Genomic DNA, 17368 nt, shown 5'->3' with positions numbered 1-17368 from the left:
AACTTCATAAACAGGCATCATCTCTCTGAATCTCTATGTATCTCAGTGCATATATGTATAAGGCATGCACAATCTCAATTAAATCTTAGATTATTACTCTGTTCTTTGTAAAGAAGCTGGAAGCATGGAATGAACTCAGTATCACACACATGGTCTCATGTATGTGTTTGGGCTTGTTTTTCGATAAAATGCACAATTTAAAATTCTGTCACAATTAAATCTTTCAAAATTTATTTTGCTTCTAGTTTCAGAGTAATTCCAGCTGATGCCAAAGAGGCTTTAATTTGTATAGAAATTAATTCTTCTCAGAACCACAAAACCGTCAAGGTACTTAAGAGCCTGGCAGTGTGAATTAAAAGTATTTTTATTTAAGAATTGATATTCAAGTTTCCATGAAGTTTTTCCACTGGTTCCATTTATTTATTTCACTGAGAAGTGTATGATAGAACAAAATTAAATGCAAAGAACATGGTAGAATAGATGAAGAAAAGGTTTTCTTCAATAACAAAATCATTCAGAGGCCAACATAATAGTGTGAATCAGCATTTTTTAATACAAATTTCTGTGATAATGAAAATGTTCCTCTGTGCTGTTCAACACAGTATTGACCCCAGTGATGTTCTACTTCCAAGCTACACCCACAGCCACTTAAAAAAATTTATTTTGTTTTAAAGCAGGGTTAAAGGGTTGTTGAGAGTCTCACTAAATTGTGGAGGGTTGTTTATACCTATGATTTTCCTGTCCCAGCCTCCCAAGTACTAGGATTACAGGTGTGCACCACCATCCTCAACAGAGGAACTTGCAACAAGTTCAACACAATGGTGGAAAAATATCTAGATATAGTACACCGATTTTTTTAAAGTTCACTCTGTGCTGAAGAATGTGCTTTGACAACTCATGTAGGTTTAACTGGAAATCTGTGGAGATATAATAACTGCATAATCACATTTAAGTTGACTTTGATTAGATCACAGCCACCTTCTTTCACAAAGTATGTTATCATGTAGATCTCTCCCCATTATGTGAAGGGACATAGAGGATTTCATAGCTTCTGTGAGCCCTTGTTAGGGGGTCCAAGGTCATTATCTGTGGGTCTTTGTATACTAGACTTTAGATGATTTTCACAGGACAAAAATGTCCAGCTAGTCCCCTGGAGCTGGATGACAGTGGTCACCTCCCCACACACCTGCACTACTTCTTGTACATGACTATCAAGCCAGGACAATTCATTAAGAGTGGAAAGTAGAGTATATACACCTTCTCAGGCCCCTGAATAACTATGGCAAACAGCTTTTTTCCTGAATCAGAGGATTAAGCTTAAGCTGAACACATTTTAAAGCAGAATTTATATATTTCAAAATATTTTTAAAATTTTTGACATAAAATTATTTTCTTCAATATTTTGTGCTCTCTGGGTATTGAAAAAAATAGAGATGTCCCTAACTTCAATGAATTATTCCCACACTTAATTGGATCTAATTACGATCTCCAAAAGGACAGGATATTTTATTGAAACAATTTCTTTCACTCAAGTAATTGACATACACATTTATTTCAATGTAGTGCTACTATCAATCAATTACTGACAGTGGTGATATAATAGAAAAGTTATCTCGCCTGTTCTTATACTGTGTATAATCTAGAAACACAATAGTCAAGTTAAATCATTAGAGATACACTTAGGTATATGAAAAGACAGGAAGAAACCTGAGCCAGCAAATGAATGAATCAAGAAGAAAAGGTATGACAGGGACATAATGGCTGACGAGAGCCAGGTGCGGGAGGGTGATCCTGCAAGAGGTGTACTCAGAGTCAGGCAGCAACGTGTAGATAACTAAGAATTCATCATCGACTAACTCCACCTGTACTTTCTTGAGGTGTCTGGATCAAGCTGCCTGGTAGACAAGTGGATATAATATCTGAATACTCCTTGGGAAGAATGTATTTATGCAGATTTGGGCATATTTTGCACTTGAAACCATATGAAACCTGTGTATGGAACAAGAAGATTAAAAGGAAAAGTGTGGGGTGCTAGGGAAATCTCAGCATGGAAAGGCAAAGTGGCAAGACGCACTTGGAAAGCCTGCAGAACACGATATGAGACACGCTGCATGACAATGGTGTTGCAGATGCCCAGGAGTGTGCATATATCAAGGTCTGAACCATCAAGAAATTTGAATATGCCCAAGAAATCCAGGGAAAGAAAGATCCAAAATATCTTCAGTTTGGCAATAACTAGAGTCACTAGTAAGCCTGTCTAGACCAGTTCAAGAAAAATGATAGGGAAAAGCTAGCTACCATGGATTAAGAGTAGGTGAGAGGTAAAAAGTGAAAACAGAATTATTAGAGGAGCTCCTTTGAAAATTTCACAAGGAAAAATGATGTTTTAGAATGTGCATGCCTGGCACAGTCCTCATACAAAGCAACCGTACCAGTGTGAACTAGCTCTGCTGCAATAGTGAATTTTACAGCCAGGCTTCCTTAGACTCATAATTACAGAACTGGATCAGAAAAGCTTTTAAAGCCAGCAATCCTAAATATTAGCGAAGAGCAAGGAAGGCAATGGATGTAAAGTTTCTGGCAAACTAGAAATTGTCATACAAATGTTAGTTATTATGGCCATTATTACAACAATTTGGTCCTGTTAGATTTGAGTCTGTATATGAGCCCAGTTTATATCAGAGTTGAATAACAAATTGAAAAGTCGGCCCCGTGGAATGTGTGGAGAGGAAACATCAGTAGTTAAATTATGCATTATGCATATAATTTAGACTTAAGAGATCCAATGGAGAAACCAGAGTGAACCACAATTGCCCTCTTTAGACAGCTCAATGTGAACTTCCTGACAGAAAGAAAGCATTCCAAAGTCCTATGTAAATGGATGGGATAATAACAGGAGGGTTGGCTGCTTGCTGCACATTTCAGTTGGATAATTTGAATACATTCTTTATACAAATTGTAACTGCTGTCATTTTGATGGCAATCCAACTCAAAAATTTGGATGGTTGGGTGCAGACCCTTGCCAGCTCTAAGCAAATGGAAGTTGGTGAATGAAGGACTTGAAGGGCACTCTGGCACTGTGAGGAGATAGACTCTTTCCTTGTGATGAAGTCTTTGGCCATAAGTTGATGAAGTCTTCCTTGGGTATCCATAGAATCCTCCCCCAAATTCTGTGTAATCTTGCTTTACTCCTCTAATTCCTTTGCTTTTTATAATTTTTAATACTTCACCCCATCACCCAAAATAACTAAATAATTCACTCTACCTTTTTAGCTTTGAACATTAAGTATATATTTCAAATATTAATTTATGAGACCAATATGATTGTGTTTTTCTTATATGTCTGTCTTTACTCAGGGGAATGTAATAGTGAGCAAGATAAAGTTTCTGCTCTCAAGGAATGCACATCTACTTAGGAAAAAATGTTTGAAAACATATGTCACAAGTCAATGATATAAGTGCTAAAATAAAGACAACTGCAACAGTGATTCATCTTTCAAGGAGTGGAAGGATGGAGAAGTAGAGTAAGTATTTAAATACAGTATTTTGACACTTAAACAAGATTAAGAAAAATGTTTCATCTTCTATTTTGATGTGTAAGTTTCTTGAGGTTATTGATTATGCCTTATTAAATTTTTCTTCTTTTAAAATTACAATGAATTGAACATGGAAAACCCCATGATATTTAAGTGAAATGTTACTCAAATATTACTAAGTGTTCCATTTCCATTTTCTTTCTTCTGCCTTCGCATTCTTCTTCAACGTAATCCAATTTTCAGGACTTGTGTTATTTTTACAACAGTTTAAAAGGGTCTAGAAGCATCATTTTTTTCAGTTTTTGCCCTCTTTCTTCAGATTTGCTGCCAATTTGCATCAGATTCTCGGTTTCTTCACTTAATGGTTTGGTCTCGATTGTCTTCATCTGCTTCATAAATTCAGATGCAAAATTAATTCAGCTTGGTCTCTTGGAAGGGGCTTTCTTCCACATTTTGCAGATGCACAAATCCTAAACTCAAGAATCCTTAAACTTAGATTAACAAGAGTTGTCATCAGATAAGATGTTGGCATCTATTAGGATGCTAATCTTCTGTTGGGTCCTTTTTAGTTCTCAGGATGTATGCATATGTATGCAGTTTCTTTCCACAGCTTCAAATCTGTTTCAGGGAATGACTATTTTAATGTCTTAAAGAGATAAAAAAATAATAGATAATACTATTTGAAAATTCAAAATACTCGGAGAGCTGAGAATTCATGAAGATCCCAAATAAAGGTAAATGAAAGAAAGCCTAACCCATCTAGCTGCCATTCTGTGATTAAAAAATAAATAAATAAACCAAATCAACAGTAGACAATAGCAGAATTACAGGTAGTATGAATTCCTGGAGAATAAAAAGGTATTTAGAGATAGTTTTACATTAAAATACAGTCTAGTGTGGTGGGGCACACCTGTCATCCCAGCTGCTTCGGAGGGTTAGGCAGGGGGATCACAAATTTGAGGGGAGCCTAAACAACTTCGTGATGATCTATTTCAAAAGGATAATTAAAACAGAGCTGGGGTGTAGCTTAGTGGTCTAGGAGAGCCCCTGGCTCAGTCCCCACTATGAGAGCAGATGGGAGTTAAACAATTCCTTTGCCACACATTACCATTGTTCTGGGCGCTTATTTCTTTTCTTTTTCTTTTTTTGGCAGTACTGGGGGTGGAACCCAGGGGCTTTTCTTCCTCGAGGCTATACTCCCAGACCTATTTTATACTTTATTTGAAAACAGGGTCTCACTAAGTTGCTGAGAGCCTCACTCAGTAGCTGAGGCTGGCTTCGAACCTGTGCGATTCTCCTGTTTCAACCTCCCAAGCGCTGGGATTACAAGCGTGCGCCACCACGCCCGGTGATTTGTTGTTGTTGTTGTTTGTTCTTAGCTTATTTTTTAAGTTTTTTTTTTTTTTATTTGTCTTTTTTGGAACTGGGGATCGAACCCAGAGTGCCACACCTGCAAAGCAGGCGCTTTACCACTGAGCTACATCCTGGCTCCACGGCACTTGTCTTAACCCAAAGGAAAATGTTCTTTGCAATACTTTTCAAAATTGCTCTTTGCAATTCTCTTTGGTTTAAATCTGAGTCTGTTGTTTTCCAAAACTATTCTCTTACTGTTTTGGAGTTGCCATTATTGTTTTAACTCAGTTACACTCAGTCTGAAGCCATTGCACAAAGAAAGTCACATCATTTTTAATTTCCTTCATGCCATCCTGAATGATCTACTTGTTCTCAGGTTTCAGTTACTCTTTGCTATGTCCTTGAGAGAGCTCTATGTCATCATGTAAACACACACACACACACACACACACACACACACACACCATGAACTAAACAAACCCCAAATTAACATCTTTGACCTTCAGTGAGTCACTAAACTTTCCAGGCCTACCTCTCCCTCCTTCCTCCCTATCTCTCTCCTCCTTTCCTCCTTTCTTTTCTTTTCTTTTGTTTTCTCTTCTTTTGTTTTCTTTTCTCTTTTCTTTATTTTTGTTTGTTTGTGACACTAAGGATTGAACCCAGAGACATTCTACATCTGAGCGATGTCCCAGCCCTACTTTTATTTTTTATTTTGAAATATGGTCTCACTAAGTTGCTAAGTTTCTAAGTTTTGCTAAGTTTCTAAGGCTGGCAGAACCCTGCAGTCTTCCTGTCTCAGCCTCCCAGTGACTAGGATTAAAGGCATGTGTCATCACACCAGTTCTATTGGTTTCTTTGTCACATTTAAAAAATGAAAAAATTTCTGTTAAAGAAATTCTCTAGTCCTTTTAGACTGGATCTTTCTGACAGTAATTTTTGGTGGGATGGGAAAGACTTCTACATGAAGGTGGACCTAAAAGTGGTCTTATTATATGTATATTCAAACTGTAAATTTATAAAACCTGTCTTATAACTACTTATATGGCTAAATATCTGAAATATACACCAGGTTTCCTATGTGGATTTGAACACCACCAAAATTGGATACCAAATGCAGAGTGAATGCTTGTGTGTGTGTGTGTGTGTGTGTGTGTGTGTGTGTGTGTGTGTACATGGTTCACAGGACAGATTAAAGATGTGATAATATCTGACTATACCTGATCTAGCAGGTTCAAGAAATTTTGAGTGGGTGGATGTTAGTGTAGGAAGGGTTCAATAATGTTCTTTTCCTAAGATCCATGAAAACTTATAGAAAGCTTCTAAAACAAAAAAGTGATTGAACCATAACCAAAGACATCACAAGAAGAGAAAGAGATTGTATTTTGATGAACTTGTAATAAATAATTCAAAAATAAAATTAAAGAAATTATTCCATTTATTGTAGCATGAACAAAGCGAAAAACTTAGCACTAAACCTCCTAGGACTCAGTCAGAATTTTGTGTGTGTGTGTGGGTGTGGGGATGGAACCCAGGGGCATTCAACCTCTAGGCTACACCCCTTGCCCTATTTTTCTTTTATTCTGTATTTTGAAACAGGGTCTCACTAAGTTGTGGATGGCCTCACTATGTAGCTGAGGCTGTCCTTGAACCGCAGTCCTCCAGTCTCAGCCTCCAGAATGCTAGGATTACAAGCATGCGCCACCATGCCTGGCTGGACTCAGTCAGAATTAAATCAAGCATATCTAGGCTTGGTGGTACAAAGCTGTAATCCCAAAACTTAGGAAACTGTGATATGAGTGCCACAGATTCAAGAACAGCCTCAGCAATTTAGTGAGACCCTGTTTCAAAATTTAAAAAGTAACGTGGCTGATTTTGTGCAAATACCATGCTGCTTTCTATTACTATAGCTTTGGGGTATAATTTGTAGAATTGCTTTGGCCATTCTGGGTCTTTTATTCTCCCTATATATATATGGCTACTTTTTTCTAAGTTTGTGAAGAATGACATTGGTATTTTGACAGGGATTTCATCGACTCTGTAGATCACTCTTAGTTAGAATGGCCATTTAAAAATATTTGTTCTGCCTACCCAAGAGCATGAGAGATCTTTTTATCTTCTAAGATATTCTTAAATTTCCTTCTTTAGTGTTATTCTACAGAGCCAGAGTAATAAAAACAGCATGGTATGGGCACAAAAACAGTAGACAGGGGTATGGAACAGAACAGAAGATACAGGAAACAATCCACATACTTATAGGCAGTTGATTTTCAACAAATGTGCCAAACATATATGTTGGAGAAAAGAGAGCCTTTTTAACAAATGGTATTGGGAAAACTGATTATCCATTTATAGAGAAATAAAATTAAGTCCCTATCTCTCACCATGCACAAGAGTCAACTTGAGATGAACCAATGACCAGGAAATTAGATCAAAATCTTTGAAATTAGTAGAGGAGTGCATAGGTCCAACACTCCAACATATAGGTCCAGGTGAAACTTCCTCAATAAGACCCCCCAAAGCTCAGGAAATAAAAAAAATAATAAATTGATGACATTAAACTAAAAAAATTTGGTCATCAAAGGTCATCATGAGGTGTCTAAAGAGAGTGCCAGCTGGATTTGGTGGCACACACTTGTAATCCCAGCGCTTGGGAGGCTGAGACAGGAGGATCGTGAAGGTTCGAAGCAGCCTGAGCTGGCTTAAGAGACCCTGTTTCCAAATAAAATATAAAATAGGTCTGGGAGTGTAGCCCAGAGGTAGGAGGCCCCTGGGTTCCATCCCCAGTACCACCAAAGAAATAAAAAATAAATAAAATAAATAAATAATAAAATAAAAATTAAAGAGAGTGCCTACAGAATTGAAGATTTTTTCCAGCTATTTCTCCAATAGAGGACTAATATCTAGGATATACAAAATACATAAGAGAAAACAAATACTCTAATCAAGAAATGGGCAAATGAACTCAATACACACTTCACAAAAGAAAAAAATAAAAATGGCCAATAAATACATGAAAAATGTTCAGCATCATTAACAATCATGTAGATGCAAATCACAACTGTACTAAGATTCCATCCGATCCCAATCAGAATGACAAGTTTAAAGAAAGAAAACAACAATAAATATTGGAAAAGATGTGAGGAAATAGGAGCAGCTGTTATGGATATCAGTGTGGAAATTCCTCAGAAAATTGGGAATGATCCAGCTAGACCACTCCTGGGAATCTTTCCAAAGGGACTCAAATCGGGATATTACAGTAATACATGCATATCCATGTTTATTATAAAATCACAATTCACAAGAGCCAAATTATGGCACCACCCAGGTGTCTATCCAAAGATGAATGGATTACAAAATTATGAGATATCTCATAATGAAATTCTAATCAGCAATAAAGAAGAACAAACATGTCATTTGTAAAAAATGTAAGGACTGACCATGCAGGAGGCATCATAATCCCTGACTTCAAATTATACTACAGAGCAATAGTAGTAAAAACAGCATGGTATAAACTGGGCATGGTGGTGCACCCTTGTAATCCCAGCATTTGGGAGGCTGAGACAGGAGGATTGCGGTTCGAGGACAAACCTTAGCTACTACTTAGTGAGGCCCTTTGCAACTCAGTGAGATCCTGTTTCAAGAAAAATAAAGAATAAAAAAATAGGGCTGGGGGTGCAGCTCAGAAGTAGAATGCCCCTGGGTTCCATCCCCAGAACTGCAAAACAACAACAACAACAACAACAACAACAACAACAACAACAACAGCCGGGTGTGGTGGCGCATGCTTTTGGGAGGCTAAGACAGGAGGATCACATAGATTCAAAGCCAGCCTCAGCTACTTAGTGAGGCTCTCAGCAACTTAGTGAGACCCTGTTTCCAAATACAATATAAAAATAGGTCTGGGAGTATAGCCTGGATGTAGAAAGCCACTGAGTTCCACCCCCAGTACCACAAAAAAAATTAAAAAATAAAACAACAACAACCACAACAACCACCACCCAGCATGGTATTGGCACAACAATAGGCATACAGAACAATGAAACAGAATAGGAAATACAGAAACAATCCTACACATTTATAGTCAATTGATTTTCGACAAAGGGGCCAAACTCATATGCTGGAGAAAAGACAGCCCTCTCAACAAATGATGCTGGGAGAACTGGCTATCCATTTATAGAAAGATGGAACTAAATTCTTACCTCTCACCATGCAGACGAATAACTCGAGATGGATCAAACACTTGGAAATCAGATCAAAGACTGTGGAGCAATTAGAGGAGAGCATAGGCTCAACACTCCAACATATAGGCACAGGCAGTAATTTTCTCAACAAGACCTCCAAAGCTCAGGAAATTAAAGGAAGAATTAACAAGTGGGATGGCATCAAACTAAAAAGTTTCTGCTCATCAAAGGAAACCATCAAGAACCCAAAGAGGAAGCCTACAGAAAGGGAGAAGATCTTTACCAGTCACCACTCTGATAGAGGGCTAAATAAACAAAAAGCTCAAAAGACTCTACACTAGCAAAACAAATAACCCAAATAAAGAAATGGACAACTGAATTACATAGACACTCACAAAGGAAGAGATACAAATGGCCAATAGATACATGAAAAAATGTTCAACATCATTAGCCATCAGGGAGATACAAATCAAAACTACACTGAGATTCCATCTAATCCCAATCAGAGTGGCAAGCATAAAGAAGTCAAATAATAACAAATACTGGCAAGGATGTGGGGAAAGAGGAACTCTTTTACACTGTTGGTTGGAGTACAAACTAGTTCAGCCACTATGGAGATCAGTGTGGAGATTCCTTAGAAAACTGGGAATGGATCCACCATATGATCTGGCTCTACCACTCCTGGGTCTCTTTCCAAAGGGGTTAAAATCAGAGAACTACAGTAATGTATGCATACCCATGCTCATAGCAGCAAAATTCCTAAGAGACAATATATGGAATCAAACTAGATCTCCATCAACAGATGAATAGATTGCAAAATTATGGGAAATACACACAATGGAATTCTACTCAGCAATAAGGAAGAACAATATCATGCCAGTATCGAGAAGATGGAACGATTTGGAAAACATTATGTTAAATGAGATCAGCCAAACACAGAAAGAGAAGGGACATACGTTTTCTCTAATATGCCCAAACTAGGGAGTATTAGGAATACCAGAGAGGCTCCAGATAACGGAAGGAAAACCTCAGCAAACCTAGAAAGGAAGGGTAGGAGAGGAAGAAGACTGAGGTTGATTAATGGAGGAGCTACATTTGAATATGTGTATAAGTGTGAATGTAGCATGGTCAACCTGGACACCCATTGTTGGAAGGGGGAGAAAGGGGAAGTGGGCGGGGAGGGCACCAAGCACTGTGTGAATGTATGCCTGTTCCTATATGATCCACATAAAAATAAACAAAGCATAATAAATAAAGGTATCGATCTGGAGAACACTATGTTAAGTGAGATTAGCCAATTGCAGAAAGTGAAAGGTCATGTTTCTCCCATATATGGAAGCTAGGGAGTAATTTGGATAGCAAAGGGATGTTCCACAATGGAGGAGAAACTAAAAATGATTTTTTTTTTTTTTTTGCAGTTCTGGGAATGGAACCCAGGGGCATTCTACCTCTGAGCTACACCCCCAGCCCTATTTTTTACTTTATATTTTGAAACAGGGTCTCACTGAGTTGCAAAGGGCCTCACTTAAATAGCTGAGTCTGTCTGTGAACCCGGATCCTCCTGTTTCATCCTCTCAAATGCTGGAATTACAAGCCTGCGCCACCACGCCTGGCTTCTAATAATGATATTTTAATCGAGAAGACTAAAAACATTTATATCAATAAAATAGCTAGTAAATACACCATCTTCCCAAAATTTTGTGATTTGGTGATCAAGTTCTTAATTCTTGTGGAAACATAATTAAAAAGCATTAGAGCGCCAGGTGTGGTGGCGCATCCTTTTAATCCTGCCATTCTGGAGGCTGAGACCAGAAGATCACAGTTTGAGGACAGCCTCAGCTACTTAGTAAGGCCCTCCACAACTTAGTGAGACCCTGTTTCAAAATAAAGAATAAAAAATAGGGCAGGGGTATTCGATCCCCAGACCCGCCCCCCCCCAAAAAGCATTAGAATTTCTAGATATAGGTTAAAAGAGTCCATAGTTTTTATTTGTGTGTTCCTTTACCTGGACTTGGACTTGATCTTTCTGGCTCATTTGCTATACAAATAAGAAGAGGTTTTTAAAAAAACTCTGAGAGCTGGGTGCATGCTTGTAATCCCCATGCTTGGGAGGCAGAGACAGGAGGAGTGTGCAGGTTCGAAGCCAGCCGTGCTGACTTAAGAAATCTTGTTTCAAAAAAAAAAAAATAGTATAAAATAGGCCTGGGAGTGTAGCCCTGGAGGCAGAAGGGTTTCCAGGAACCCCAGTACCACAAAAAATAAAAAGAAAAAAACAATAAAAAGATAAACAAAAACAAACAAACAAAAAACTCCGAGAAAGCTCACTAGAAATTGAGAAGCTGAATATACACCTGAAATTTATTATCTTTCCAAAATAAGCTTTTTCTTTTTATCCCCTTCCATCTGAGGCACCATTCTTTGGGTCCAGTAGGTAATTATTGTTATAAACCAAAATTTAGTGATCCTGTCTTTAGAGGACCTTTAATTTTTAGGTCAAAGAGCCCAGCCTGCCAGAAGACTCACTGTCAGTATGTTTAAAGCATATATCCAGCATTGTCAAGGAATCCTACAATATGGACTTGCTTCCCACTAATACTGTAATTTCTCCCCAAGTATAATAAAGAAAAAAGAAGCCTATGCAAAATTTCATATACAATTAGTCTTTAGTTCTAGACATTTTCAGAGAAAGAGAAAGGAAATATGATTTTAAACAAACAGAAATACAATATGAGTTTCCACTGATATTAACAAGTCAAATGCAAGATGATAGAGTTTTCCCTAAAACTATCAATTTTACATCTCTATCTACTTTCTTCCCATTGAAAATACAAGCTTTCACCGACACCAGCATAATTGCAAATTTGCTTTAAAATAGAATACACAGGCAACTGTTTCACTATAATACTATGATTTCTAAAGAGTTTAAAGTTTTATCATTGGTTTGAATTTTCTTTTTTTATTTTGAGTAACTAGTGCTTTTTCTTTGCTTTTTGCAATGGCTTTTGGATGAGTATTTATTTCTAATCCACTACTTCAGTGTTTTTTTTTTAAATTATGGTTTTTTTTAAATCACTTTGAAAAGTTCCTCCCAGTGGAGCTATGCAAATAATTCATTATATAGCTAAAGTTCATTGGTATCATTTTTCTTCCCATTTTAAGGAGACTTAAAAATAACTTAATAATTATGTAAATTTTTTCATCATTTTAAAGTTAAATGATCAAAATAATGCATAAAATTAGTATATTTAAGGAATTCTAGCTTCTACCTTTGTCATTTATACTGTAATATTTTTACTTTTAACCTCTGCGAAAAATTTTTAAATTACGGTTTATGATTTCACTTATAGAAACCCTTTCTCACTAATGCTAGCAATCTGTAAGTGGTTTCACTAGCTGGAGATCACTACATCATAGTATATAAAGATATGTGCTATAACTTTTCACAGCTACATGTCACTCTTGTGTTTAGATGCATTAAAATAATCGACTAGTCATCTTTTGGTGGATACTTTTATTGGTGACCTTATTTTGAATTTATAAATAGCATTACAATGAATAGCCTTGAATATATATGTCTTTTTGAGAAGTTACCAATGAGCTTTTAAGGTAAACTTCTAATGAGCTGACAAATCAAATGGTAAGTGTACATTTGACTTTGCTAAATGTTATTAAATTCCACTTCAACATTTTACATTTTTAAAGCAATGCACAAAGCAGCCATTTTTCACAGACCAGTCCTTCTCTCTCTCTCTCCCTCTTTCTCTCTCTCTATATATATGTATGTACATATGTACACACATATGTATAATACATATGTATACATGTATGTATACACACATATGATACATAAATGTCTATCATAAATATATAACATAAATATGTATAATGTATAACATATAAATATAATTATATATTATAAATAAATATATATATATATATATATATATATATATATATATATATATATTTCTGATACTGGGGATTGAAACCAAAGCCTGTGTATGCTAAGCAAACACACTATCACTGAGCTTCACCCTGACTTTCTTGCCTTAAGAGTCCTGCTAACAACCAACCTCCATTACCACAAAATCAGCGCCTTTCATAGCCAGAAAACACCATCACCAGAGAAAGAAAAAAATCACCAGGCTCCAGAGAGAAAGCGGACTGAGAACAGAGCTCAGAGCCACAAAGGAGATACACCGGCCTCACACCCGAGGACGCGGCAGCAGCGCCATACTGCCGGCGGCAGCGGCGAGTTCACCGGACAGCTACAGCAAGCCAAGGTGAGCCACTGCGGAACAGCCAGGCGGGATTTCTCGGCGCAGGGAGCATCTAAAGCTCCCAGTGGCTGAGCTCAGCACACGCTTCAGGGATTCAGAGTGGAACTCAAAACCAAGAAGAAATATGCCAGTCTCACGGCCAAGGGCATAGCAGCGGCGCCATATTGCCACCAGTGGCAGCAGCAGCGAATTCACCGAGTCCAGTACAGCTACATCTGCGTACTCAAGAACAATGAGTCAAATAGTGGGCCACAGAGGAGAAATCCCAGTACTGTACTCCCTGGGACTTGACCCAGTGGGGGAGTGGCGGTGGCAGAGATATCACACCATAGGAGAACGTGCAACCTGGCACCCCCCACAGTCTAAAGCAGCCTCTATCGACTCTCTGGGTCGGAGACTCTGTGATACAACCCAGTAAAGGAGTAGTGGGGTCTGAGATACTACTGACTCGAGATCCAGAACACCTTAAGTGAAGTCATAGTGACCCAAGGGAAGAACCCAGAGAAGGCACAAACTTCCGAAATCATGGGAAAGAGGAATAATACTGGAGCAATGAATGCCCACAACCCCACAACATCAGAACCCGATAAAACAGAAAATCAGAGATTTATAGAAGATCAAATCAGGAAAATAACTGTAGAAATAATAGAGGTGCTTTGAAAAGAACTCAGAGCCAAAAAGAGATAAAGGATGCAATTAATGAAGTAAAGACCTCAATTCAAAGCACAAACAACCGATTAGACCACATGGAGAACAGAATCTCGTTCTTAGAAGATGATCATTCCAAAAATGAACGCATAGTTTCTAATCTAGGAAAAAATATCCGACAGCAGGAATCTGATATTGAAGAAATATGGGCCCATTTTAAGAGAGCTAACCTAAGAATAATTGGAATAGAGGAGGGAAAAGAAAGTAAAACCAAAGGGATCAACAATCTCTTCAAGGAAGTAATAGCAGAAAATTTTCCAAACATAGAGCAAGAGGTTGATACACAGGTCCAGGAAACTTATAGAACTCCCTTTAGACAGGATCGGAGAAGAGGATCCCCACGCCACATAATTGTCAAAATGACCAATGTGGAAGCCAAGCAGAGAATCTTAAAGGCAACAAAAGCAAAGGGCCAAGTGACATTCAGAGGCAAACCAATTAAAATCACTCCAGACTTCCCAAACCAAGTCATGAGAGCCAGAAGGGCTTGGAGTAACATATTCCAAACTCTGAAAGAAAACAACTTCCAGCCAAAAATTTCCTACCCAGCAAAACTTTCTATCAAATTAGATGGAGAAATAAGAAGCTTCCATGACAAACAGAAACTGAAGGAATTTATGTCTTCAAAACCAGCACTAGAGAAAATACTCAAAGAGATTAACTACAAAGAAGAAATAGGTAACACACACCAGAACCAGAGAAACAAGATTTTCCATCCAACAGACAACTAAGATTGGTTATCTGTGGAGATTCATTATTTATGTTAGTCTTTTACCTATCTCTAAATGGTATTGTTTGCCTTTATTGTTGTTAATTTTTAGGATTTCTAGTTGGAATATTAATATACCTTCAGATATAGCATTTGGAAATATTTTATCCCATTCTATTAGTAACTTTTAACTCTGTTTACATTGTCTTTGGATATACAATTTTTTTTATTTTTTTAGGGAGTTTGTATACTCTTCTGTTGCCTGTGCCATTTAAATCATATCCAAGAAATCACTGCCAATTTCAGTGTTGTGAGGTTTTATGACCCAGTTTTTCTCCTCAAAGTTTATAGTCTTAAGATTTATATTTAGGTCTTTTATCTATTTTGAGTTAATATTTGTATATGGGATTAGGTAAAGGTCCAATTTTATTCTTTTCCATGTAATTATTATTTTTCAACAATATTTAGTTAAAAGATTATTATTTCTACCACCAAATGTTCATGGAAACCTTGTCAAAAATAACTTGACAATATAGGGAATAATTTAGCTCTAGGCTTTTATTTAACTCCAATGGTTTATAGATCTGCCTTTAGAATAGTACTACACTGTTTCAATTATTGTAGCTTTATATGGTTTGAAATCAGAAAACATATATCTTCTAGCTTTGTTCTTTTTCAAGATCGTTTTGGGTATCTAGAGTCCATATTCCATATTAGGATAGATTTTTTTCTGAAAAATAAAAATATAAATATATGATAGTTTCACCTAAAAAATAGAAAAAAATATTCTCTGGTAAGAAAGAAAGTAAAAAGAAATATTGAAATGTTATCTTTAAGTCATCAAAAGCTTGGTATCAGACAAATGAAACTGTTATGTGAGATTATCATTTTTAATTTTGGATAAATTGCTATAATACTAGATGTCAACCACTAAGCCAAGCATGGGAGGGAGGGATGGGGAGAGAATGGGGTGGGGATCGGGTGGGGGCTGACTGGGCGATGTGTGCATTTATATCTACAAAAGTTTGTATTCCACTATGGTGTATGAATACAGTGCACCAATAAAAAATAAAATAAAATTGATTTTTACTACCCTCTTTTTATTTTTAGAAGGTTTTTATGTATTGGTTTGTGAATCATTTGTAGTATAAGTTCCTCATAATTATCCATTTTCATTTTTTACCTTGTTTATGGTGGGTTTTTGTTATACAAAATTTCTGTGAGCCTATAATTAAACATTTTCCCAAGATTTTAAGTTCAGTTAGGAAAGTTTTACTTACAAGTTAGATATAAGAAATTCACCTGTTTATATTTTTGTCAGGCCTGTATGGCTTTTACATTAAATATTTAAATCTCTGGCTCTTTTGGGAAGTCATACGGCCACTCAAACTCCAGATGTCTTAAGATGCACAGGTGACCTGGGCCAGGCACGGCCGATGGGGTCCCCAGTGCTCCCAACAGGCCCCGCTGGGCACCAGGCTCTCCTTCCATTTGGTACTTCATTGTGTATGCCCTTAGTCATCACTGTGCATGAGTCATCATCAGTGATGTTCCTGGCACCTTAAGTTTTCCAAATAAAAACCCTCTGTGGACATTAAGAAATGTTCATATCATTGATGAGTAGTATATTACAACATTGGAGGTAGAATGTATCAATATTTGGAAAGAAACATTTGCAATTTCTCTTGTTATTTTCATATAAAACAGCACTCATTCAATTGCACAGTAGTACTGTTACTTTCAGAAACATAAACAAAACTGGGAAATATTCATATAGAAAGACAATCGTGCTTTTAAATGGTCTTTTTTTTTAAACCACAGTGGCACTATTACTTATAAGCACATATCCATTTTCTTCTATTGGGTTTAGAAAATTTACCTCTCCCAGGTGGACACACGAAACACAATCTATCATAAGACTCACCACTACTGGAAGCATCATTCAGATTTAGCAGTCCCCCTCCTATCCCTCTGTAGCTATGGTAACTGTAGGTCCCATTTCCATTGATGTACAAGACCTCCTGGGAGCCAGGAACAGTGGATGTTGAGTATGTAGCCTGGGCTGTCTCTGGTTTGCACTGCTTGTCACCTGGAGCAGACTCGTCCTGCAATGACACACGGCATTCCGTCATTCATCAAATCTCAGTGCTATTTCACCTTGAACAGGCTACCTTAATATCATCTACATGCCAGCATTGAATACGAGTGTAGAGTGAACATTGGGCTCATATAAACATTAAGTAGGCTCATATCAAATTCCCCCAACTTTACTAAAAACCAAAAAAGGGGAGCAAGGTAACAATGTAGGCAAATTGGAGATGGTACATTGACAATTTTCAAATGAATTTAAAATTAAATGAAGAGAGATATTCACAATAGGCAAGAGACAGAAGCAACCTAAATGACCATTGGCTGATGAATGGATAAAGACGCACACACACACACACACACACGTGAGTACACACAGAGATTGGAATATTACTCACCCTTTAAAAAGGAAACCCTGTCATATACCCAAACATATAGATGATCTTAGGGACATATGCTAAGTAAAATAAGCCTTTTTAAATAAAAAATATCGTATGTTTCATTCATACCAGA

General features: G+C 37.1%; 1 protein-coding gene across 6 annotated transcripts in view; it reads right to left on the bottom strand.

Moving 5' to 3' along the window:
* NOL4 (nucleolar protein 4) overlaps positions 1–17368 on the bottom strand; it is a gene marked incomplete at both ends in the record, with an annotated part of 335519 nt that overhangs the window by 13346 nt on the left and 304805 nt on the right. For all 6 annotated transcript variants that reach the window (XM_080714434.1, XM_080714433.1, XM_080714435.1 and 3 more), the window contains one exon: positions 16692–16872. In XM_080714434.1, coding sequence (XP_080570560.1) covers positions 16692–16872 — 181 coding nt within the window. The remainder of the gene's footprint in view (positions 1–16691; positions 16873–17368) is intronic.

This window comes from Muscardinus avellanarius, assembly GCF_963383645.1.
Source record: "Muscardinus avellanarius genome assembly, chromosome: 17".
Lineage (NCBI taxonomy): Eukaryota > Metazoa > Chordata > Mammalia > Rodentia > Gliridae > Muscardinus > Muscardinus avellanarius.
Note: the sequence above shows the minus strand (reverse complement) of the source record. Positions and strands in the feature narration are given on the sequence as shown.